Genomic DNA, 24,583 nt, shown 5'->3' on the forward strand with positions numbered 1-24,583 from the left:
CCCCACTGTGCAATGAAACAGCTCCTCTGAAGATGAAGCAAGACTGCTAAAACAAAGAAGTTATTTTATAGACAATTGAGGTTTTGATGCTTTTCCAAGAATTCCTTGACTAGTTTCTCTAAGGAGAAGAGATGTTCATCTGCATCTTCCGGCACAAGATTTCTGATAGAATTAGCAAGTTCAAACAGATACTCTGTGTTTCTTCCACTAGGACCAACAGAATTACAAATCTGTTCAGCGATTTCTTCCAGAGGTGCTGGACCAAGGTAGTTTGGGTTGTCACAAGTTCCAATGTACAACAACACATCAAATGGTTTTACTGACAGGTCCTTTGGGTAGAAAATTACAGTTGTAGTCCTGTAGCCTCCCTTCTCTCTGAAGTCCAGGTATGCCTTCACTTCACATTCTTGTCCTGCTGGCAGTCTGTAAGCAACCCCCCATACACACCCCTGTCGGAAGACATAGAAGAAAATCCAAGGTGTGTTCATAAAGATACTTACAAATTAATGTATTTTTATTGTGTTTAGGCAAAACCTTCTTAAATTAATTTTCTTCCATTTTCAGTCTTTTTACAGTTACTCCTTGCACTGTTTTTAGGAATCACAAGTTAAAAGCTTTGTTTTATCTAGGCAATCTGCAGTCAAAATGGTAATTATGCAGGTGGATCAGGCACTTTCTTACTAATGCCAAGGCCCTTCTTACTAAATAATTTCTTGTTCCTCTTAAGTTTGAAACAGTTAACTAGCCTTGGCTGCTAAGGAGCTGGCAAGAAGTGTACAAAGCATTTCCCTGATCTCACAAAATTTGTGTATGAAAATTAAAGTTTTAAGTAGTGCCAAATTCACAGTAATTTTGATCAGATCCTTTCTCTTTTGATTTCTAAGGACCTGAATGTCACCTACATCTGTTACGCATACATAGAGTGATGAGTTTGGTAATGTTACTGCACTGAAACTGAATTGGAGAAGAAAATGCTGAGACATGAACATAATTTTGCACAATAAATATGGCATCTCCAGCACCTCATCAAAGAGAATAAATTTCATTACAGGCTTCGAGAACCTGAATTTTTCTTTATCCTCTTCACAAACATCTCTGAGAAAGAGACTGCCATTCAGGTCTGCTTTGGTGTTAATGGGAAAACATATGGGTGTGGTGAAGATAGGGATTTAAAGCAGACACTTCAAGTGTTACTACTGATTAATAATTTAGTTTTCATTAAGATGATAGAAAATTATAACCCAGAAATCTGACAAGGAGTGTGATGTTCTTCTGTGTGGTTTCCCCTTAATGGGCAAAGAAATTCAGATGGAGCAAGTAAAAAATAACTCTCTAAACTAGATGTTTCCAAGCTGCACTATGTGTATAACTAGTGAAAAAGGACACACAGAGCTGGCACTGCCAGCAGAAGTGCCACTGCTGCTGCTGTCACCACAATATTTGGTGTCAGCATGCAGGGGAATCACTGCTGTAGTCTGCCAAGATACCTTCAAAATACAGTTACCTTTTTAAATTGCAGAATGAGTAATTGAAATTAAAACAAATTACTTTATCATTTGATGTTTGTGTGTAAATGGTGATCATCTGGCCACACCAGACTCTGGAGAAAAGGGGAAAAAAAGAAATTAGCAAACAAAGCTGGTTTGCCAAGGAGGAAAAATGTCTCTATGGTAACGAGTAAGTTTGCTTAATAATACAAACTGACAACAAACATAAGCATTCTTTGTCTTTATAGGCATCTCTGTAACATAATGGTGCCCAGCAGTCAGCAATATGAAAAAACCCTTACTAGAAAGGTACAGAAATGACAAAGAGTGCAGTGCATTTTTCTGTAAGCAACTGTAAATAAAAATTAATCACTACCAAAATACCCATTCTCTGTCTCTTACAGCCAGGTGCTGTATGGCCTTGCTCTCCCTGTGCTGCTAGCCATCCCTTCTTCCTGCCCTTGGAGACACTACTACCCACAGGGATGGCAGACTTGGGCCAAGGACAGTTTCCTCTAAACAGTACCTAATTTCACAACACTACATAGAAACCAAAAGCATGGTTGTGGCATTTATAAAATTCCTTAATCATTTTATCTGCTTAGCAAAAAAGCAAAGCAAGGGTATCTCCTTTTTTATCACTGCAATGTAATCTTGATTTGTTTCTGTTTTCATTTGGGGAGAGCAAGATTACAGTTCTGACCTAACATCTGGGATCTATTATTGGTGTATTGTCACCACTATACAAATGCTGGAAGTACAATTCTGCATCTTACAACTGGATAGATAAAGTCATTGTTCTGGAAAATCCATTAAAATACATTTCTGGTGATAACAGACCCAAACTACTGACAGTTACTATGGATTTATTTGAAACAGTGTAGTGTCATTGCTCTAACTAGAAGAAAAATGGAGAGAACTTTTAACTACATTAAAGATCACTCAATGATTTGCTTGGAGAGAAGCAAAAATTAATAGAGACTTAGTACACAGGCTGGGAATGCAACAGGACATTCTGTATACTACAGAGACAGAACGAGAGTACTATACCTCAGGATCTTCAACCAGAGTCACAACTCTTCCAGGCTAAAATTAAAATTAAAATGTTCAGTTAGAGGCTTTTACCCTAAATCATACGCAAAACAAAAGAATAAAGAGGAAAAAAAAAAGGTAATGAAAGGATCAGATCAGAGAACTAACTGAGGACAGTCTCAATAAGGTTTATTTTTTGAGCCAATATAAATATATTCTGATAATAGTTTTTGATTTTTGTTAGATAAATTAGTTAAATTCTGAGTGGAAAGTGCCTGCCACACAGAAGTTAAATTAAGGGCAGTCATAAAGAGGGATGTTTTGAATGTCCTTGCTCAGTATGAGGTTTCCAAACTCTTTAAAATGGTGACAGTAATTCATTAATGTGAAACTATCCCTCAAGGAACACACCTTTCTCAGTCAAGCTGCTTCTCCACGCTGCTATTTTTGTTTATCTCCACTATTCAAAAATTTCATATGCAGGCATGGAAAATAATATAACACAGAAGTACAGCTTGTATAGAACTAAGCAAGACGTTCGCATGTCTGGCTGGGGTTGCACTAGCTGGATTTTAGCAAATGTTAACTACACAACAGGACAAATGTCAACATGCAGAGTTAAAAGCTCCTACCTAATTAGATGTTTCTGAACAAAGAAATCTGCTGGTAATTTTAATTCATTGAAAGTTGATAAAAGTTTTGCACAATAAAGACTTGTTTTCCCTTCTCTTCCTCCTCCTAGCTCATTATGCCTTACTGGGCAGAAGTATGATAGCTTGGTAAAAGTTTATTCAGTAAGATGGTTTGTAAATACTGAAAATTGACATACTCAGACACATGCCTTTCATTTAGTCTTAGCTGACTTTCAATCTTGGCTTTTTTATGACTCATCACTACTAGTTTCATTGACGAGTCTGTGCCTTTCTGCCTGGTGAGTTTGTGTTTGTCTCTCTGGCACAGTAACAGTGCAGGCTTTTCTCCTTGGCAAGCCATGCAGTCTATTGGTAACAAGCCAAACGTGACATGTCACATTTGCAGAGCATTTCGTAGAGGCCATCAAGCACATATACTCAGTAACAGATCTTTTAATCATCTTAAAGGCAATTTATATCCTCAGAGGTACTGTGTTTTTTCATTTTTATGACAGTTCTCATCCCAGCATCAGCCATCTGTTCCTGATCTGATTGATAAAATGAAGCAACAAAACTAAATGAATGCTAATTGATTATAATGTGAGTGGGTGTTCCTTTTGGGAAGAGATGGCATTATAAATGCATCTGTTCATCTAGTCTACTTAAAACCAGTCTCAACCAGTAAATTAACCGGGACTGTTTGCTGGAATTCAGTTTGTCATCTCAAAGGTGGCAAGTCAGTACATTCAGCTAGTAACAGTACCAAAGGGTTTACCCTGAGCTAGGCTAAATTAATCTTGGACTGTTTATCTACAGGTTGTATCTTAACAAATATATTCCAGACAATGATAGTGAACTCAAGCAAATAGAGGGGGAAACCACTGTAATAGAGGGGAAAAATCTAATGATCAAATATTTTCCTGAGTATTTTATGTTTAACAGATTGGGGATACATACTGTCAGAACGGCCATGATAAGATAAAGACCAGTGGTCAGTCCATTATGCATGCTGTCCTTTTTAGTCTCTCTCGTGGCCATAAATACTTCCCTGACCTGTGTACTCAATACTGGTCACTAAGATTTTGTAAATGATATATTAAAGAGATGTTCCATGGAGAAAATAACAACTCTTTCATTACCAGGAATTTCTGTATCTGAAGCCTTAAATACTAAATGAAAATGAAATAGTGAACAGCACTTAATCTTCAGGTTGGTTGTGTGACAAAAGAACAATCTGTTTGTCTAGAGAAGGACATGATATCTATTGTGTTAGTTTGCAGAGTCTTGTGTGGAATTATCTAAAACAAACACTGTGAAGAAACCATGGGTATTATCTCTGCTAGCTAAGTAAAGCAAATAGTAAGTCTCTCAATAGGCTATACAATACACACCAAACCCATTTTTATCATGCCCAGAGACTACTGGCAAGGATAAACTTGAATGGTCTCCTAAATCAGATGTCTGTGAGAGATTTGTGTCGGTTCTGTGCAGCCAGAACTTGGAATCATAGAATGGTTTGGGTTGAAAGGGATCTTAAACATCACCTAGTTCCAATTGAGGCAATCCCAAGCACAAATCCAGGCTGGGCAGGGACTGGCTAGAAAGCAGCCCTGAGGAGAGGGACTTGGGGGTGCTGGTGGATGAGAAGCTCAACATGAGCTGTCAATGTGCACTTGCATCCCAGGAAGCCAACCAGATCCTGGGCTGCATCAAAAGAAGTGTGGCCAGCAGGTCAAGGGAGGTGATTCTCCCCCTCTACTCAGCTCTGGTGAGACCCCACCTGGAGTACTGCATCCAGTTCTGGAGCCCCTGTTACAAGAGGGATATGGACATGCTGGAATGTGTCCAGAAGAGGGCCACCAGGATGATCAGAGGGCTGGAGCACCTCTCCTATGAGGAGAGACTGAAAGAGTTGGGGCTGTTCAGTCTGGAGAAGAGAAGGCTCTGAGGTGACCTTATTGTGGCCTTCCAGTATCTGAAGGGGGCCTACAAGACAGCTGGGGAGGGACTTTTTAGGCTATCAGGTAGTGACAGGACTAGGGGGAATGGAATGAAGCTGGAATTGGGGAGATTCAGGCTGGATGTGAGGAAAAAGTTCTTCACCATGAGAGTGGTGAGAGCCTGGAATGGGTTGTCCAGGGAGGTGGTTGAGGCCCCATCCCTGGAGGTGTTTAAGGCCAGGCTGGATGAGGCTCTGGCCAGCCTGATCTAGTGTGAGGTGTCCCTGCCCATGGCAGGGGGGTTGGAACTAGATGATCCTTGTGGTCCCTTCCAACCCTGACTGATTCTATGATTCTATGATTCAATCCCTGTGCCATGGGCAGGGACACCTTCTACCAGACCAGGTTGCTCAAGGCCTCATCCAACCTGGTCTTGAACACCATCAGAGAGGGGGCATTCACAGCCTCCCTGGGCAACTTGGCTTCCTTGCACAGGATAGGCATGTTCTGTGGCTGTACTGGGATCTTCTAAGACATCTGTAGTGGTAAGGGGCATAACCCCTCTGAATCACAAGGGAAGCCACTGAGGAAAATTATGTGCACGTTTTTTCAGCACTTAATGTTTTATACCATGTCAAGCCTTTAACTACTATACACTAGGGCTGCCAAGGGTACTCCTGTCTTAAGAGTGTGTGGCAGGAGATTTCTTCCAGGTTTACCATCCAGTAGAAAGAGAAAAATAGCATTAACATGGTGTAGAGCCTGCATTAGAATCTAGCATGAGGGCTTTGTCTGTATGAAGATAGTTTCTCAAGACAGTCCTGAGGTCTGGCTAAAATGTGCTACAAAATACTGGGGTAAACTGAAATAAAATCTTCCATTGTTAGATTGATTTCAGTGGTACCATAAACTCCTCAGCTACTAAAATTACTAGATGTTTACTGATAGAGGAATCAGTATTTTTTCATCTGGGTATGAAACTAAGATGGAGTAAAAAGGAAATATTACTTAGAAATAATTTTAGCTTCATTACATCACATTTTTTTTTCCAGAAAGGGAGGTGTAAGTTTGCTTATAATTAGGAATATAATAGTTTAAAATGGTTTCCCTAAGAGCACAAGTTTATTTAAACAAAGTGTAGCCTTTCCTATGTCTTTTTCCTGCAGCTCCCGATGGCATCTATCCATCCATCCTCTCCCCTCTGTCCCCCTTGCTTGCAGCCATCCAAAGGGCTTTGAGGGAATCATGGAAGTGGAAAGGCACCTCTGGGGATGCTCTCATCCAACCTCTTTCCTTTCCAGTTCACTTTTAACAAACTAAAAGCCTTATCTTAAAATGTTTAACTTTAAGCTTATCCAGTAATACTATGCATGCAGAAACTCAGAGTTTCTGTTTGGGCAGTGGCAGTGTTATCAAGTTTGCCCAGGTTGTTTTCTAAATACATTGGAGGGCAGAGCCAGAATGGAGATTCCCCAAATGTCTGATCTGTTGGTGTGCTATGCCCTTGCCAGATCCAGCAGAACAGCCAAAGCAAGCAGGCTGAAGCAGGGAGGGAGGCAGGAGAGGTGCCAAATGTCAGAGTTTTGGCAGCAGCAAGCCACTGGTGTGGTTCAAACTGCACTGCTAATAATGACTTCAAACCTTTGAACATGTTTACACCTCCCCGTTGCTCTGTGCAAGCCCAAACCCCCAGACTTTAGTGTTGGAGAGGGTTTACATGAATCCTGCAGGTCTGCACTCTGGATGCCATTTTTTCTGAAGCTTGCACTAAGAAATTTGAATTTTCTGTTTACACTTTCATTACTTAGTCAGCCAGTAGCATTTGTTTCAGGGAGCACTGTTATTGCCTGCTAAAATTCAAGCTGCTTTAACATCCTGTAAACTGTAAAACTGTGGCCCCATGATTAACTTTATAAACTTTATAACCAGTTAACAGTATTACTGCAATACAAGTTGAGCAGTTAAAGGTACAATTAGAAGGTCAACTGACCTTTGTATTAAAAGCTTGCAGTCATTTTAGGGAAGAGGGCTCCGTAACGTTTTGTTGCATGCATAGAATGTTGGAGCAACAAGTGTTGTCAGGAATGGGGTTTTAAGTTGTTGGCTACTATTATATTGGTATGATAGAACTGAAGGACCAGTTCCACTTGTAGCTCACCCACAAGAGATGCAATTTATCTCTGCTGCCAAGATTTTATATCAGAGAGCATCTGGCCTGGTGAAATAGGAGGTCTCAGCAGTGTGCCTTCTCGGTATATTCTGGGGGAGCCTTTTTGCCTTGCAAGGAGGAGTAACAGCTCTGGGACTGCAGGAATACCAAAAGGTATTAGCATGTTGATGCTGAGAAAAAGCATTATTTTTGTTAATGCTAAAGTCTTTTATGTAAAGCCTAAAAGGCATTAACTGGTGCATGTAACTAATGACCTGTGCTGTCAATCTGTCCAAACAAGCATCTAAACAGAAATAAAAGTGCGGACTTCTAAGGTGTTTTTGTAGTTTTGTAAGGCTCTGTATGCCTGCATATGGTTCTGGGTATGATCTAGAGTGGGGCAGAAATGCCAAAGTCTAAGCTTCCTGGAGCCAGTCTGTGCTAGTAGGTGGTAACCTGGTGTAGCGATTCTGGGAGATTCACAGTATCTGCACAAAGGCAGCTGCTCCAAGTATTCCCCTGAATTTCAACTTTCCCCACAGAAGAGAAGGCAATTAGGTCACCAAGGATACTTGCAAAAGGAAGAACTACTGGTCTGTGCAAGTTTTTCCAGTCTTGTTTCCAAAGTAGGGGAGGCTGATGGGGTTACACTCTTTTATGCCCTACCCTAACGTCTGCATGTGCTTTTCAATTCATCAAAATTCAAGAGAAGCAAAGAATTTTCCCAATTCTCATCCAAACATCATCTTTGAAAGGAGGTGACTGGTTAATGAGAAATCAGTTCTCCTGCTGATAAAGAACACAGGGAAGATTTGGATACAGGAATTGCATGTATGATGGATGCCAAACTGGTTTTATCTAGTGCTATTTAGAACTAGATTAACATTTTTTCCATGCTACATGTAGTCTGCTGTGATTTAGTTCTAAAAAGACTTCTTTATGCCTTTTCTGGAGGAGCTCTTAAAACCATAATCCAGTTTTAGAGTGAAATTACCAAGTTGCAGGTTAGACAACCGCTTTAGGGAGCATCAGGAAAATGCACGACACAAACCCAGCATTCACAGTAGGTGACTTGTTGGAGAGCTGCATGCAGGTATCAGTTTATATACATTTATTAACAGTTTGCATTTTTGTTGACTAAATCTTGAGCAGTATTGGCAGCTGTCAATAGCAGTCCTGCCACATTAAAGTCATTTAACCTGCTGTATGTTTCTGTAATGTATTGTTTAACATATAATTCTTAATAGCTCAACAAATAAGGTTGATAGCCTTTTATAGAGAGGGTGGTACAGGCTTGCACAGCAGAGCAATACTATTATTCTCACTCTTGTGGCTTAGAAATCAAAGAATACCAGGTTGGAAGGAACCTCAAGGACCATTTGGCCCAACCTTTCTTGGCAAAAGCCAAAAAGCCCCAAACCAAACAAAACCCCCCAATGCTTGTATTAAATTGGGAATATTTGCTTCTGGAATTCTAGTTTCTTTTTCTTGGTGTGTGTTTTTTCTTTTCCAACCAGTGAGTATTTCCTTCTCCATGAGTTTTCATTTGGAAGTAAAAAAGCTGGAAAACAGTGGTCACTCATGGGTGCTTGTGGCCTTGACTTAGCAGCCTTTCTCCCCACAGCCTGACAGTCAGTTATTTAATGTCTACAGTAACTAGATGTCTGTATCCTAGTATCTATAACTAACTCGGTTAATTTTGAGCTACTAAAATGGACTGATGGGTTTTTTTTGTAACCATTTGTATCCTCCTTGAAGTTTATTATGTTGTTTGTTGAGTTTTGGTATTTTGATCATATAGAAGTACTAATTGATAGTACAGGAGCAAATGAATTCTTGAACTGTAGGAAAATACTTCTTGACACAATGAACTAAACTAAAAGTGGAAATAAACTGGTCTCAGCGAGTACTAGTCGCCCTTAAGGTAGACTTTTAAACTTAAAAAATAAAAAAAAAAAAAAAGGCAAGCAGCAATAATCTCAAGGACTGCAGGAGGGCAGGAGAGCTCCCTCAAGCCGGAGAGCCGGGGATTGCGGCTGCGAGCAGCCGGCAGCCTCCTTCTCCTCGGGCCGCCACCGCCTGACGAAGCCTGTTTCGCTCGGAGCGCGGGGCTGGAGTCCTGCCCGCTCCCCGCGGAGGGAATTGAGGCCCGCCCGTCCCGCCGCTGCCGTGAGGGGCCGGCTCCGCCTCGGCCCCGCGCCGCGCCTCACCTTGCCCGGCACGCCGCGGTGGTCGGTGCTGCCCTGCCAGAAGCGGCGGCTGTAGCCCTGGATGCATCCTACCATCTTGTCCTCGTAAGGGAAATCCACCTTCCAGATGAGGGAGCCGTAGCCGAACACCCACATGGCTAAACCGAATGCTGCTGGGAGGAGGCCGGACCTGCGCACTGCTGGCGGGGCGGCCCCGCGGCCAGCGGCAGGCGGAGCAGCGGGGCTCCGCCGGCCGCGGAGGTCTGTGACGGGCGGGCTCTGCGTTGGCGGGGTGACCATGGTTCTGTAAGTTGTGTGGGTGAGCCCGCCTCCTGCTCAGAGCCTTTGCCTTTACCATTGTGTCGGTTGGCCCGGGAAACGATATTCCTTGCACTTCAAATCTTGCCCCAGGGGGCAGCAGGGCTGCTGTTAGCCGCGCACCAACAAACTGACTCCCCCAAAATCACCGAGCAAAAAACTTCAGCAAACCGAAACAAACTCGTATAAATACGAGTTCTGGTAGTTCTGGGTTAATGGTTGGACTTAAGGGTCTTTTCAAAATAAACAATTCAATGATTTATACTAAGTCTTCTTTCCTCCCCTTTCTTCCTCCTGCAGTTCACCACTCACAAGGATGGATTTCACAGAAGCCTATTCTGATCGATGTTCTGCTGTGGGGCTTGCTGCCAGAGAAGGAAATGTTAAAATGCTGAGGAAACTAATTAAGCAAGGATACAGCATCGACGTTCCAGATAACAGGGGGTGGGTGCCAATCCATGAAGCAGCAGCTCACAATTCGAGTGAATGTCTGAGGGTGCTTATTGGTGCAGGTAAGGAAAATTCGATGTGAAATAGTGTGATTTTTTTTTCCTAAATTGCTCTGCAAAATACAGCAGAAATTAAATAGATTTCTCTCTTTGTATTCAAGGAGAAATTGGTTTCATGTAGTCTGTGAATGACATTTGATTTTGCTTTACTTTCTCTGTAACAGACACTAATGATGGTAATAGTACAGTGAATACACTGTAGGCCATAAACATGAAATAACTCTGTTTTGAAATTAGTTGCTAAATACACTCTTTTTTCTTTTTTCCCTCTATTCTCCTTTGTAGCTTCATCTGTTGATCACATAAACTCAAAGACGTTTGAAGGGTTGTGTGCGCTGCACCTTTCAGCACGTCATGGCTCTCTAGAAAGTCTTCGTGTTCTTCTGGAAGCTGGGGCTGACCCCAATGAAGTTACCACTGAAGCAACCACCCCACTGTTCCTAGGTGACAGGAGCTTGAAATCTCAGAACAATTGATCAGTGGGAAAAGCTTATTCAATGAACTCAATTCATCAGAGTTCCTTTGCTATCTACCACATTTCAGATTTTTCTAGCCTAAATACTAGACTTAGAGATTGAGTGGGTATAGAGATTATTGTTTGTTTATGTAATTGTAAAATCAAATAGCTTTTTTGCATGACCTTTTGTTTTCTAGCACAGAAAAGGTCGAGGAGGTACAGAATTACATCTGTATGAGTATGTTTCAAGTCTGTTTTATTTAATTCTTCCCTGCATCTTATGTGAAAAGACCTCTTACTCTTTTTGAAATTCCTAGTTTAGCAGTTAAGTAATTTTTTTAGTATTTCTTCTACAATTCCTGTTTGACATAATTAAATGCTTAAAACTTTTGCTGTAGTGAATCGTTAAAGTTTAAATCATCTGATTACATATGCTAATTGTTTTAACATACCTCCATACCCAGGCAAATGTGGGCATCACATTACTTCTGTTTAGAAGTCTATTCATGCTTTATTTTTAAACAACTGGATAGCCTACTTGCTTGTAATAGTTGGTAACAGCACTGGTGGGGAAATCATCATTAAAAGCACACTGGATAATGCTAACTAACTCTATGTATAAGTGCTGGGATACATTAGAGCCAAAACAGTTCTGGGGCTGCGTATCCAAGAGGTTTTTCAAAAGGAAAAAGTTTCTGTTCAGGTTAATCCCATAACAAGGTTATGGCACAGCTCTGAGTTGGACATTGAGAACTACAAGGCAGAGGCATTCCTTTGGCTAGCTCCTGTGACAACACTCCAAAAATTAAGTCATTAGCAACTATTAGCAGGTCGTTTAAGCGCAATATCAAGCTTTTACATCAGAAATGTACCTTGGTATAATTGAGGGTGAATCAGGCTGCCAAAGGAGGCTTTGTCAGTGAGTGTATCAGCATAAGTTTATAAAACTAATTTATAATGTGTACAAGTGTTTAAAACCGTTTCAGACTTTTTTTTAACTGTTCTATTCAAAGCTGTTGAAAATGGACATACCAACACTGTAAAGTTTCTGCTCCAACATGGTGCAAAAGTTGAAGGACCTCATTCTTGGTCTGGATGGAATTCTTTGCATCAAGCTTCTTTTCAGGTAACATGTAAATTCCCCTGTAACCAGTGTATTCCAAGTGATAATTTATCTATTTCTTCACCTTTTTATCAGGTGATTTTTTTGTCTAACCTACCCTATCAGTCCTAAGGTTGTCTAAATGCTTGAAGGGCTTGCAAGGCACTGAAGAATGTATCTGAAACTACATGAAATGTGGATGTTGGGAAGCAATTATTATTTAAGTATCATAAATACTTAAGTACTAGCAAGCTCACATGTTGTATTTGGGAAATGAATCTCATACAAAAATCTTTTGTTTAGTTTGTCATCATCTGTGAGATGTATGACCCCTTTCCAGAGTAGAAATATGTTAGTTTGCTGGGTCTCATAAACTAATTTAATGTCTAGTTGTATGTCTCATGTAAATGAGCAGATGCGAAAAAATAAATTTAACTTGCCTAATTTTTTTCTGCCATTATTTTTTTGGGTATATCTTTAGAATACAGAATATATTGCACTTTTTCTTATTTCTGTTTGGAATGTATGGGGAAAAGTAGATCATGTTAATTTCCCACTTTTTTGTTGGTTAAGAGTAAAAATATTTATTTCAGGGATTCACTGAGATAATGGAAATACTCCTGGAGAAAGGGGCAAGCAAGGAATGTAAAGATGACTTTGGAATTACACCTTTATTTGTGGCCGCTCAGTATGGACAGCTGGAGAGTTTAAGACTGCTTGTATCCCATGGTAATAATGATCATTCATTTAGCTTCATTGTTTTTAAACTTGTATCAACCTATCACCAGACACAATTTCAATTCTACTTTTGCACTTAACAACTTCAAATTTTAGTGGGTTTAATGTAATTTTAGTTGAGATAGGTATGCAAAAGTATTGTTTCAATAGTTTCAGGTAGTTTTTGGCATGTAGTGGTGGGAAATAATAAATCAAAACTATGAAAAGATTAAGGATCATCAAGGTCTTCAGGGACTTCTAGAAGTCCTCAACAGCACTACATTAGTGGTCTGATTTTGAAGACGTTGCTCTTCTAATAGGGTATTTTTCAGGCTACATGAAGATAACGTCTCTCTAGTTGTAAATTAAGAGCAACAGTTTCAGTCACATAATGAATAGATTTTATATGTCTAAGTGCACATGTCCTCACAACCAAATTTAATTGCCATTGCTATTCAGCCTGAGGGTGCCATGACCTGAGCAGAGAAATAGTACTCATTTAAATGTTAGAAATGCTTAAACACTGACTGTTCAGAAAGTTGGCAGCAAGCTAGTAAATGTTGCCTTATTGCTGTGGAAAACCTCTTGTGTTGGGAAGTTACTCTGTGAAAACCAATCACTGATTAACATTAATTTGTTCTTTATTTTGGGTGGTGACGTAAAGTCTTGGCTTTTTCTGACAGGTGCAGATATAAACTGTCAAGCCAAGGACAGAGCCACTCCTCTGCTGATAGCTGCTCAGGAGGGCCACACCCAGTGTGTGGAACTGCTGTTGGCCAAAGGGGCAGACCCAAATCTGTACTGCAATGAGGATAACTGGCAGTTACCGATTCATGCGGCAGCTGAAATGGGCCATGAAAAGTAGGTGCATCAAATTGATACCTCTCCTCAAAGGAGGGCAGATTGCAGTAGGTACTGAGCAAGCTGGGGTTTTGTTTACTTTATCACAAACCAAAGATGAATTAACAAAGTTCTTAGTATTAGAAACGTTTTTAAACCCAATGCTGCCTTCATAGCTTTTGCAACAGTATGTAAGTGATGACCCAAGCATCAGCAGTAAGTTCCATTAGCCAAAGAACTGGTGCCTGTCACTAGTCCTTGTTAGCTGGAGAGGATGTAAAGGGGTGAACTATGAAACTGTTTTTCTAATCCCATATCTTAGTCAATGTTGTTGTGTTTGTCGTGGTCATAGGCTGGACTTGATGATCTCAGAGGTGTTTCCCAGCCACAATAATTCTGTGATTCTGTGATTCTGTAACAAAAGTAAATACTAATTTAATTTCCAACTCTTATTTTTGGTTTGCTTCCAGACTTCATGAAGTCTGGGTTTAATGTGCAGTGGTACTGTGTTGCTGAAAGAGGATTGTTAGATAATAGGAAATATGCATCCTTGGCTTGGATTAAAATGTTCATTGCCAGCCTAAATCTGTGCCAAAGCACAGTGTTTGTGATGAAATTGTATTTTTTTAATGCAAACTCAGTAGTGAAAAAACAGGTAAGATATTTCTTTTTAAGTTGTAATGACCATATATTTAAATTCAGTTATCACATAAGGTCAATTTATTTGCAGGATATTAGAGTTGCTGATACCAGTTACTGATCGGATTTGTGACAAAGGCAAAGGCAAAGTGAGCCCCGTGTATTCAGCCCTGTATGGTGGTAATAAAGGATGTCTGGAGATGTTACTCAAAGCAGGCTATAGTCCAGATGCTCAAGAGTGCCTTAGCTTTGACTGTGCATCACCCATGTGTATGGTCTTCCAAAAAGGGTAAGTATACCTCTTATATTTTGAAACTATTCATAATTATGTTGTCCTTTATTTAGCTTTTTTTAAACATGTGCTATTTTCCTGACATCCTTCCTCAGTTCTTGGGCTGACAGAGCTAAATTCTAAGTATGCAAATGATGCATGAGCTGAAGAACTTCACTGAAATCTCTAAGGGAAAGAGTCTTGTGGAACATAATTTTAATTTTCGTGCTTTCAGAAAGCCTCATCAACATGTCTGTTGACTGGAAATGTGACTTGATGATGTAGTTGGATCAAAGGGCCTCTTAAGTATCCAGATTGTTTTCAGGAAGGATGAGCTACTGAAAAATAGTATTTTCTGTATTCCAGTCTTGTCCATAAAACAAGCAGTTAATCAACTGAACACTACAGCTGTGAAGAGGACTGGGAAACAGAGTGATACATTCTTTTAGATCATGACCCATTTCTTTTTATGGCTGGTGAGTGATGCTCACTCCTGGTGAATAGGAAGAAGTAAAACCATTCTAACTGCATAATGTAAAGGCTAGAACTTTTGAGAGAAAATAAGGTATAAAAGCCCTACTCCTAAGCATTTGTATATGATATGTCAGTGAGGTGCTCTTCATGTCCTTATTGTTGATTTTTAATTTTTTTTTTCCTGTAGTACAGAAGTTTCTTCTTCCTTTTTCTGTGGGAAATGAAATTGTGCAGGAGTGGGCTATTACTGTCTGGATGTTGCTGTCCCCAAGCACAACTTGTGTTCCTCCCAAACTACTTCAATGTATCAAATAATCAAAGGATTGAATACTGGCACAGCTCAAATCTAGGTAGAGAATCAAATCTCAGTCACCTATTTGTCACTGAGGTTTGTTGAGAGCTGTAATACTGTGTTTTACATTTTAATTGAGGCTGGAAAGCAATTACCTGGTAACTGCTTTATGCTTTAGAACACTGAGAAATTTAATGTGGTAGAGAATGCATTGGAAAACTTTTTTCTTCAGTTGGTTCCTGTTTGCCCTTTAGTATTTTGCCAGAATTGTGGTTAGTTCATCCTTTGTAGACACTCCTTGGGAATATATTAATGTGAATTAATGTTATATGGCTAGTGTGGTGCTTTAAGGAAAATATCTTCAATAAAGGTGTTTAAGTCTTCTTAAAAGTCAGGTTTTAATTGAATATTTCATGTACATGGATCAAAATGTATTGCTTATATGCTGCCATTTAAATTAATGACCTTCTGGTAGTACTGAGTTTAGTTCACCCACAGTTTGTCCAGCAGATGCAAAATTAGAGCTTATGGGGCTGGCAGACCTTTGGGAATCACGATTTCTGTTTCTCCTTCTCACCTCTTGTCTTCCACATGGGACCTGCTCAAATTTCTTTCATTTAAGGAAGAAAAATCAAAACATGCAATATTTTAACAGTTCTTAGATTCCAGAAGTTTGTCGCCTGCAAACATTTTTAGCCAAACTACTAATGTTTAGAGGATGTGCTTTGATGCTCTGAATCCTGTAACTAATTGAGCAGATGTGCAGATGCTATTTGAGGAATTATATTTTACAAGAAAGCTTGTTTTAATATAAAACTATGGTCTTGAGGTCTTTAAAAGTCCTCGGACATCACTTTTCCCCTTCTGTCCTATTTTAGTCTATAATAAATAATTTAGGAAGGGATACAGACCGGATAACTACTAAAGTGTGCTGTAAATGAAGAAGGTAACATGTATCACCACTTTGATGAAATAATGTACATACAATCTAATTATTAACTAAAAAGCAATGCACTAACTATGAGTTGTAATCTCATTCTTTATCATATTGCCATATTCTAATTGATAATGATACAGTGATTTTAGTAGAACCATTTTAAAACATGCACAATAGTTCAGCAGGTGTCAGAACTTCCTGTAAATACAGCTGGATGTAAATGAAACCCTTAATAAATTTAAACAGCAGGCTGGTCCCTGAGTTCTGGGGCACAGTCCTACAATATTTTCATTTATTTGGTCTGACATACTTTTAAGGTGAAACCCAGTCAAGTGGGCACAGTGCTTTCTGCTTCTGGCAAGCATGTAGGGGATCAGCAGTGCCTGTGGGTTACAGATAGCAGCAGTTGATGACTTTGGGCTGTCAGTTCAAAATTGATCTATTTAGGCTTAAAAAGCTTGCTTTGAAGGACTGGAAGCTGGTTTGAACCTTAGCTTTTTCAAAATGAAAAAGAAGATACAAGTTAAATGTAGGAACTGGGATCTTCTGAACTAGTTCTGCGTTTTAAAATTATGCTTTCCAGAAATAACTGCAGACAAAATGACATACTGGGTTTTTGTTTGGTTTGGGGAGAGTTTTGTAGAAGAAATTAGCTTTTTTGGAGGTAAAAAGTGAAATGGTAGCTGCTTTCTGAGGAAGAACTAACAGGATGTCCTATTCCTTGTGTACTGTTCACAGATTTTTTCATTTCATTGATATTCTCCTGAAATATGGGATCACCTTACTTGGGATTAATTTGGGATATTGCCTGTTCCATGAGAAGTTTCCTTTGTTTCAACGCTTCTTGAAGCTGGGTTGTTCACTACCTTCTGGGGACCAATTACAAAAGTTCAAAAAATACACTGTTAAAGTTCATAAGGAATACAAGGAATGGCTGCCTCACCTGCTTTTGGTTGGTTTTAATCCAGTGAATTTAATGTGCAGATTCTGGTAAGGAGACAATGTGATCTTGTTTAAATATATGATAATCTGCAGTGCTGTTGCCAGTGTTATTTACACACGTTCTCACAGGACAGTACTTGATCATCAGTTGCTGGGGTCAGAAATAGTGAGGCTTAGGGAAAATCTGAAAGAAATCATCCTCATAGAAAAGCTCAGGAGATGTGGCATAAATGGTTGGTCAGTGAGGTGGATTGCAAACTGGCTTGACAACAGAGTTCAGAGGGCATCAGTGGCACCGAGTCACCTTGGAGGCCTGTTGCCAGTGGTGTTCCCCAGGGATCGGTGTTGGGTCTAGTTTTGTTCAATATCTTTATCAATGACCTGGATGAGGAGATTGAGAGTACCCTCAGCAAGTTCACTGATGATACAAAACTGGGGGGGTTGGCTGACACCCCATCAGGCTGTGCAGCCATCCAATGTGACCTGAACAGGCTGGAGGGCTGGGTCCAGGCAAGCCTCATGAAGTTTAATAAGGACAATTTCTCCCTACATCTGGGGAGAAGTAACAGCAGGCACCAGTACAGGTTAGGGGCTGCCCTGCTCGAAGGCAGCTCCACAGAGAAAGACCTTGGAGTGCTGGTGGACAGCAAGTTCTCCATGGAACAACAATGTGCTTTTGTGGCCAAGAGAGCCAATGGGATCCTGGGATGCATCAAGGAAGGTATCCAGCAGGTCTAGGGAAGTTCTTCTACCTCTCTACTCTGCCCTGGTGAGACCACACCTGGAATACTGTGTCCAGTTTTGAGCTCCCCAGTTCAAGAGAGACAGAGACCTGCTGGAGAGAATTCAATGGAGAGCCACAAGGATGATTAGGGGACTTGAGCATGTCCTCTATGAAGAGAGACTGAGAGCCCTGGGGCTATTTAGTCTGGAGAAGACTGAGAGGGGATCTGATCAATGCCTACAAATATCTGAGGGGTGGGTGTCAAGTGGAGGGGGCCAGGCTCTTTTCGGTGGGTCACAGTGATAAGACAAGGAACAATGGGTTCAAACTTGAACATAGAAGATTTCACCTCAACATGAGGAGAAACTTCTTTACAGCGAGGGTAATGGAGCACTGGAACAGGCTCCCCAGGGGGGTTGTGGAGTTTTCGTCTCTGGAGACTTTCAAAACCCACCTGGATGCATTCCTGTGTGGACTACCCTGCTCTGGCAGGGGGGTTGGACCTGATGATCTCTTGAAGTCTCCAGCCTCTGATATACTGTGATACTGTGATCCACTCATAATAGCTGGAGTCAGTAGAAATGTGTATCGTATATGATGGTTTTTGATTATTTTTTACACAATCTACAAATACTTTGAACCAATTACCTCCCTTGTTTAAATGTCAACTTTTCATAATCATCTTCAAAACTAATGTTTTTGTAAGTTTTAACTTCAGTAACTTCATCTTCCTAGAAGGTAAGAGGATAGTACATGGCAAATGACATTTATGCATGTGGTTCATTAACTGAATCTGCCTCCTGGCAATACAACTGTATAATAAATCATAAACTAGTCAGTCTAGAGCACAAGGCAATTTTAATTACTAGTGGGAAAAGTAATATCACTGTTCTCTTAGAGAAGCCAAGCAATCAGCTCTTTCTTCTGGATGGGTTTTGGTGAATGTAAGGTCACTCAAATAAGAAAAATATAATAATAAAAACTAGAAAGGACATAATTTTGACAATCTCCTGAAAAAAACCCAACTTTTCAATCCAGGTTTTTTGTGTGTTCAGAGCATTTGTATTTCCATTCAGATGAAATTTTGGGATTGTACACATCAAGCCAAGAAACCATTCTGGGAAACTACATGGCTCTTCAGCACACACAGTACTAAAATCAGGCTGGTTTACCTACTGTTACTTAAACCTCCTTACACACTTACTGAGGTATTTAAATTTCAGAGCAGATATTTTTCTCATGCATTCTAAACTTCTACAAAGAAATTGAGGAAGGTAAAATTAGATTACTAGAGGCTCGTGCTGTTAAAATGACTCTGGGTCTGTCTTTAATGTTTTTTTCTTTCTGGGCTTAGGATATAAGCTGTTAAGGATTTGTTAGAAAACTGTAAAGCTTTCTATGTGTTGTTTCCATTATTATAATTAGTGTAAAATGGTATTTTATGGGAGTTTTTGTTATGCAGGATTTTCTTGGTGAGCAAGGATGCCCTTAATTTCATGTTGGAGTTCACAAACTGGAAGAGGCTTCCTCCCACTGTAGAGAAAGACCTTTTGGACTACAAAGAGAAATTTGCCTGGACTCCAAAAAGCCATTTTGGTAAGCGATAAAACTAGGAAGAAAAATTCTGTGTATGCCATCCTGCAGGCTGTAGGTGGATTTGTATTTCAATGAAGCGTCTGTTGGGTTCCATAAGCATCTGACAGTAAATAAAATACAAACCGTACAGAATATCATATTAAATACCTACAAATCTAGCTGTTTGTTGTCACTCATGTAATCAAAAGATGGTCAGCCCAAAAAAGGATTCACTAACCAACCATCCAGGAAAACACCAGCAGCACTCACTGCATTCACCCTTCAGAAGTGAGTCACAGCTCTGTGACCTGTATGTTACCTTATTCAAAAATTGTGCTTGGGTATCTTTGTTAGTGACTTATTTCAAAGCTAATTCTTCTTTTAAAGGGTCTTTAATAACTATTTTAATGTCTATGTGCTAATGTTATTAGTAGCACTTTGAAGCTAAGTAGTATATTTTTGGAGCAAAAAAACCCAACAAACATTTTATCTGGGGACACTTAGACAAAGTTCTTTCTTTGTTTACTTTTATATTAGTAAATATATAATAAATGTTTTTCTGTTGTAGTAGTATCCAGTAAGTAAAGCCAAAGAGAGAAAGCAAAGAGGCAAAAGCAGTGGCAGGAAGTCTGAAGGTTTCATTCTTTCAGCCTAGCACAGACAGGACAGCTGCTGTGCTGAGAAGCAGGCTTCCCACCTGAGAAGTAACCAAGCATTTGAACTGGTTGTGTGAGCACAGGAATGTAAAAAAATAAGTTTGTGCAGAGAAGTTCTAGAATGGGTGTTCACATCTCCAGCTGAAGGCCTGCAAAAGATACGGTCTTCAGGAATTTCACACCTTTCATCCTTACCCTGCCATACCAAAATACAGAAATGACTGCAGCTGGTATTACAGATTCCTTGTGAATAACACAAATGGAGAAGCTGTCCCAGGAGAGTTTGGAGGCACTAGGGCTCTCTATCAGGATAAACTGATCTACAACAGGAAAGTTTGTGCTTGGGTGAGCATGCACTCAGATATGTGTTCCTGTGTCTTTCAGCAGTGCTTGTCCTGAGTGGAGTTATTTAGCAGTATGTTAGAACACCAAGCCAACTGAGTCATACTGTCATTTAATATTTACCATAAAAGTGTTTTCCTTTATGTTAAATGGATTTACTACTTTACTAGCATGGGCCTCTCTCCAGGAAGGTAGGTTGTTCTAGGTTGGTTAAATCAAATTACCTGCTTCATGATAAAATGATTCTTTGACACTTTGTTTCTAGAAGTTTAGGGTAACTTTTGTAGCTCCTGTAGGGAAATTCCAAAACCGTTGATTCTAACAGGCAATGGCGCTTCACTATCAAGAACTCTGCCTTGTTATCTGCCAGAGGGATCAAACGAGAGCAGGTAACTGTAGGCAAGCAATGCAGTCCCGTGGTGTCCTGTTTAGTGTTTTACTCTTTTCATTTTTCAGCCTTCATTCCTTCCCTGTCTCATCTTTGTCGTCTTGAGATCCGGTCCATTTTAATGAGTGAACGCCTGCGCTCGGACCGCTTTATCCGGGAGCTGCCATTGCCAGCTTGCCTCCAGGACTACCTTCTCTACTTAGATGTCCTGCGACTCAACAATATCCCTGAAGTGGAGGATTTTCTGAGGCAGAGAGAGGAGGGAGCTCCCTCTACCAGCCACTCCAGCACTAAAGATGAAGAGAGCAGAGACGCCTGTAACACTGGTGCTAGGTGATGGTGCTGTCAGTGACTGAACTCTGTGGCTGTGGATTTTGTAATGGCAGTTAGCAGACACTGAAGAAGAACTACCCTAAATAACTGAAATAAGTCATCTTTTCATGCTGTAGTTTTATACTATATCTACAAGTTTGTTAGAAGTTGCTAGGATTTACTTCTTTAAAAAGGTTGTTGCAGCTTTCTAAGTCTGTGATCATATTCTGGTTTTTGAAATTTTTGACTCTTATAGAGTAAAATGAGCTTATTCAATGAACACAGCTTGGATAGTAGTGGTGGAAATCTGTTCGGTCAGACACTGTTAGATGCTTTGTTCTAAGTAATGCATATACCAAATGAAGCTATCTGAAAACCAAAGAACACAATATTATATTCCTGTTACAAATTTATGTGTTGGCGAGAGACCTAGCTGAACAGGAGACAGAAAAATAATATAAGAAAGGAAATTGTTTGCTGAAGGAATAGTGATTTTCTTTTTATTTTCCTTTCCTTGGTCATCTGTATTTGGTGGAATGTCAGAGCGGGAGGCTGGCTTGAAGCCTGCACCTAGTCCCTCCCCCTTGTGTAGCTGATGGGCAAGGCACAGAATATCCCCGCAAGCACACTGACACAATACTGCTGTTCCAAAATCCCTCCTTCAGTGATGTGGAAGAGCAACTGCTGTCACCACAGGGTGGGTGACAGGCCTGGGGCAGGGATGTCTTGGTGGAAAACAGCTGCATCTCTTGCATTGGGAAAGCCCTCATCCTGCAGAGGCAAAGCTAGTGCTGCTGGGCTCATTGGTAGTAGATGCTGAAGGCATGGAGGATGTACAGCAGGGTGGTGATGAAGGCGAAGAACTATATGAGAAGAACAGCAAGAGTTGGGGTCAACAGTGAGAGTATAAACCCATCTCCTCTTGGTGCTCTCAAACTGGGGAAACCTCCCAGCCTAGAGCTCTCTCTCGCCTCAAAGAGGCAAAGGCCCCTACATTTTCCAAGAGGCAGTCACTTAAGTCTGTCCCTAAGCTGCTAGACCCTGAGAAGTACACACTGGCTGCACAATGCAACAGAGATGAGGAGCTGAAGCTCTGACCAGTGTGACAGCTCTTGCATCTCCCCAAAGGGAACTGTGGGTTCTTCGGGGTTTTCTGGACCAACTCACCGTTGCAGCACAATTAAGCTGGTAGTAAAGTGGTGAGTTGGGGCCCAACTCAGAGCGGATGGTCGCATTGGCTTGCAAGACAGCAGCACTCATGTAGAGAATGGCTGTGGCACCATGGTACAAACTGTCCTGCAAAACAAGGGAGGGGTGAAGATCAAAGTCTGCCCAGCACCATCCTTTTCTGATTCGTCCTGAGGATAGGGTCCATCCTCTGCACTTGAAAGTGCTTGAATAGGATACACACCCAGAGTGGGGCTGGGGCCAAACCCTCATGCCAAACTGAGCCCTCCCCTGTGCCCATGCAGCAACCAAGGTATTTCCAATCAAGGCATTTCCAGCCAAAGCAAAAGGAGGAAAAAGCTGGTTGTTTGCTTAAGGACTGGGCAGCTGACTGGCTAACCCATCACCAGCCATGGTGGTCTTGCACCCACACTGCTGCTATCAACATTTACTGGTATCTCAGCCTCTCCTTACCAGCACTTTCCAGTTCTCACTGTTTTTGTGGAAGCCGAGGAGGTAGCTTAAGAGGAGCAGCAGGGAGATGAGGCAAGAGGTGAGGGACACATACATCACCCATCCCTGCAGCAACGGGAAGGAGACAGAAGTAGCAGCGACGAGGATCCAAACCCAGGTCCCACAGACCTGCCAGGGACAAGCACAGGTGCCTCTGATGATCATGGGATGGGGAAAGCCTCTTTTCCACCCTGAGTCTCTAAGCTCCCTTCCAGGCTAGCCTGAAACCCTGCGTCCTCAGGCAGCATTGACCAGCCTCCCAGAGCATACCAGCAGCACCTTAAGTTGGCACAAGTTTCCCTGAATGCTCTTGGGAAACACTTGAAAATGCATGTTACAAAAAAGGGAAAGTTTTGTTGCCATGTTCAATACAAGGAAACATCTCACCCCAAGGGCTCTGATGTACAAGCCATAAAATGTGCTTTTATCTGGGAAAGGTGAATGGCTCCGTCAGCCCAGCTGGGCCTGTTGCAAATCTGGACTTGAAATCATGGCATGAGGAAGTCTCCTGGCTCTATGCACCAATGTGGAGTGAATTGCTTGCTCTGGATCCACCTAAAATATTTATTGTGCACAAACAGCATGTGGGATTACTTGGATAAACTCATGCTGCCCTGTGTCCTTCCATCTTAGGTGGATGAAATTTCCTCAGATAAGGAGTAGGGAGCTGAGACCACCAGCATGGGCAGCCCACAGCAAACCCCATCCACAGTGATTGTGCCCATAGAGCATGGGCGGTGTGGGTCAGCAGCGCTGTGTCATGTGTCAAAGTACACCAGTGGTTATCTCTGCCAGTCATACTGGATGCCCTCTGGACCCATAATAATTTAATAGACTTGTGGACTGTCACACAAGACACCCAATTGCCTTCAAGGCCTTGGAAAGTCTTAATACAGTGAAAAAATTCCCTTGATTTTCAAGCGATTTCTAGGCAATAACTAGAGCTGTTCCTGCCCCAGAGGTACCAGCAGCTCTTCAGTCTCTCCCAGCCCCAAAGAAGCAAATGACCACACAGGTTCTGACACAGAGCTAGTGTCCTCAAGCTGTTCCAAAAAAACACATGCAGACCATCTTTGTGTGTTCAGTATAAGCTAAGAGACACTATTTCCCACTAATGCTGACTTGGGCATCATTTTGGGGGCCATTCCCTGACTTTCAGATTGGCTATGCTGTAAAGCAGCAGAGCTTAGCATACTCACTATCTCCGGTAGGATGAAGGCGTAAGGGATCTTTATGAAGACAGCGATTCCAGAGGGTAAGTCAGGCTGTGTGGAAGCTGGAGGAGAACCCACTGAGGCCATCTCTTCTCAGCTGTCACCTGGTCTGCTCCAGCTTGGCTCTGCTCACATCTGCCTGAGCAGTGCTGCTCCCGTGCAGGGTTTTAACTGACACACCCGCCGGAACATAATCACAGAAACCAGCCCAGGCTGGCACCACGTCGCTTCCTCCGGCTGAAAGAGCCCTCAGCAGCCCTCTGGTTATTGCAGCTGGCTTCACATGCCCTGCCACCAACACTGGGACTGTAGAGCAATGGGGACCACGTCTCTGCCACCTGCATACAATCAGCTCAAGGTATTTAACCAGAGTAGAAAGAAAAATCCTACAACCACACCGGGGCAGAAATGTTTCCTGCAATCACTTTTCATCCTTGGCACTGTTTCAAGCCTGAAATATTTTCACTTCCACTGCTGTTACCTCCTCCCCTTTCTGTTCAGGTTTCTGCTCCATGTTCACATCAGACTCCCCCACGCCCATCCGGCACGTCCAGGCTTCAAAAACTCAGCCAAATGTTTTTTAGGGATGACTCAACACACTGGTAAAAGACAGGAGGGCTTGCCTGTGTGCTTCTGAGTGCCCAGAAAGGACTGAAGGACGGCTACCAGGACAGCTTTGATTTTCTACCTCCTGCAGATGCACTTTGGATTCAACAAGCACACGCTGTTTTTTCCAGAGGGCTGTGCCTCACGTCATAGCTGGTA

The 24,583-nt window shown here is 41.4% G+C and overlaps 3 protein-coding genes across 3 annotated transcripts; 1 reads left to right on the forward strand and 2 right to left on the reverse strand.

The window, feature by feature from the left end:
• Window positions 1–9,585, reverse strand: CHAC2 (ChaC glutathione specific gamma-glutamylcyclotransferase 2). The gene is made up of 3 exons (XM_054383756.1): window positions 9,451–9,585; window positions 2,538–2,573; window positions 1–449 (listed from the first exon to the last, which is right to left on the reverse strand). Exons 1-3 carry the CDS (start codon window positions 9,583–9,585, stop codon window positions 66–68), a joined length of 555 nt encoding a protein of 184 aa, XP_054239731.1. The 3' UTR covers window positions 1–65.
• A 478-nt stretch (window positions 9,586–10,063) lies between these two features.
• On the forward strand, window positions 10,064–21,011 carry ASB3 (ankyrin repeat and SOCS box containing 3). The gene is made up of 9 exons (XM_054383633.1): window positions 10,064–10,259; window positions 10,542–10,700; window positions 11,727–11,839; window positions 12,409–12,544; window positions 13,216–13,393; window positions 14,103–14,300; window positions 16,724–16,975; window positions 19,114–19,247; window positions 20,681–21,011. The coding sequence occupies exons 1-9, from the start codon at window positions 10,064–10,066 to the stop codon at window positions 20,947–20,949; spliced, it is 1,635 nt and encodes a 544-aa protein (XP_054239608.1). The 3' UTR covers window positions 20,950–21,011.
• Window positions 21,012–21,724: 713 nt separating this feature from the next.
• MALL (mal, T cell differentiation protein like) lies at window positions 21,725–23,905 on the reverse strand. Its single transcript, XM_054383800.1, has 4 exons — window positions 23,804–23,905; window positions 22,566–22,733; window positions 22,092–22,220; window positions 21,725–21,787 (listed from the first exon to the last, which is right to left on the reverse strand). The coding sequence occupies exons 1-4, from the start codon at window positions 23,903–23,905 to the stop codon at window positions 21,725–21,727; spliced, it is 462 nt and encodes a 153-aa protein (XP_054239775.1).
• Between the last annotated feature and the right edge of the window lie 678 nt (window positions 23,906–24,583).

The sequence above is a fragment of the Indicator indicator genome, chromosome 9 (genome assembly GCF_027791375.1).
Source record: "Indicator indicator isolate 239-I01 chromosome 9, UM_Iind_1.1, whole genome shotgun sequence".
NCBI classification, from domain to species: Eukaryota; Metazoa; Chordata; class Aves; order Piciformes; family Indicatoridae; genus Indicator; species Indicator indicator.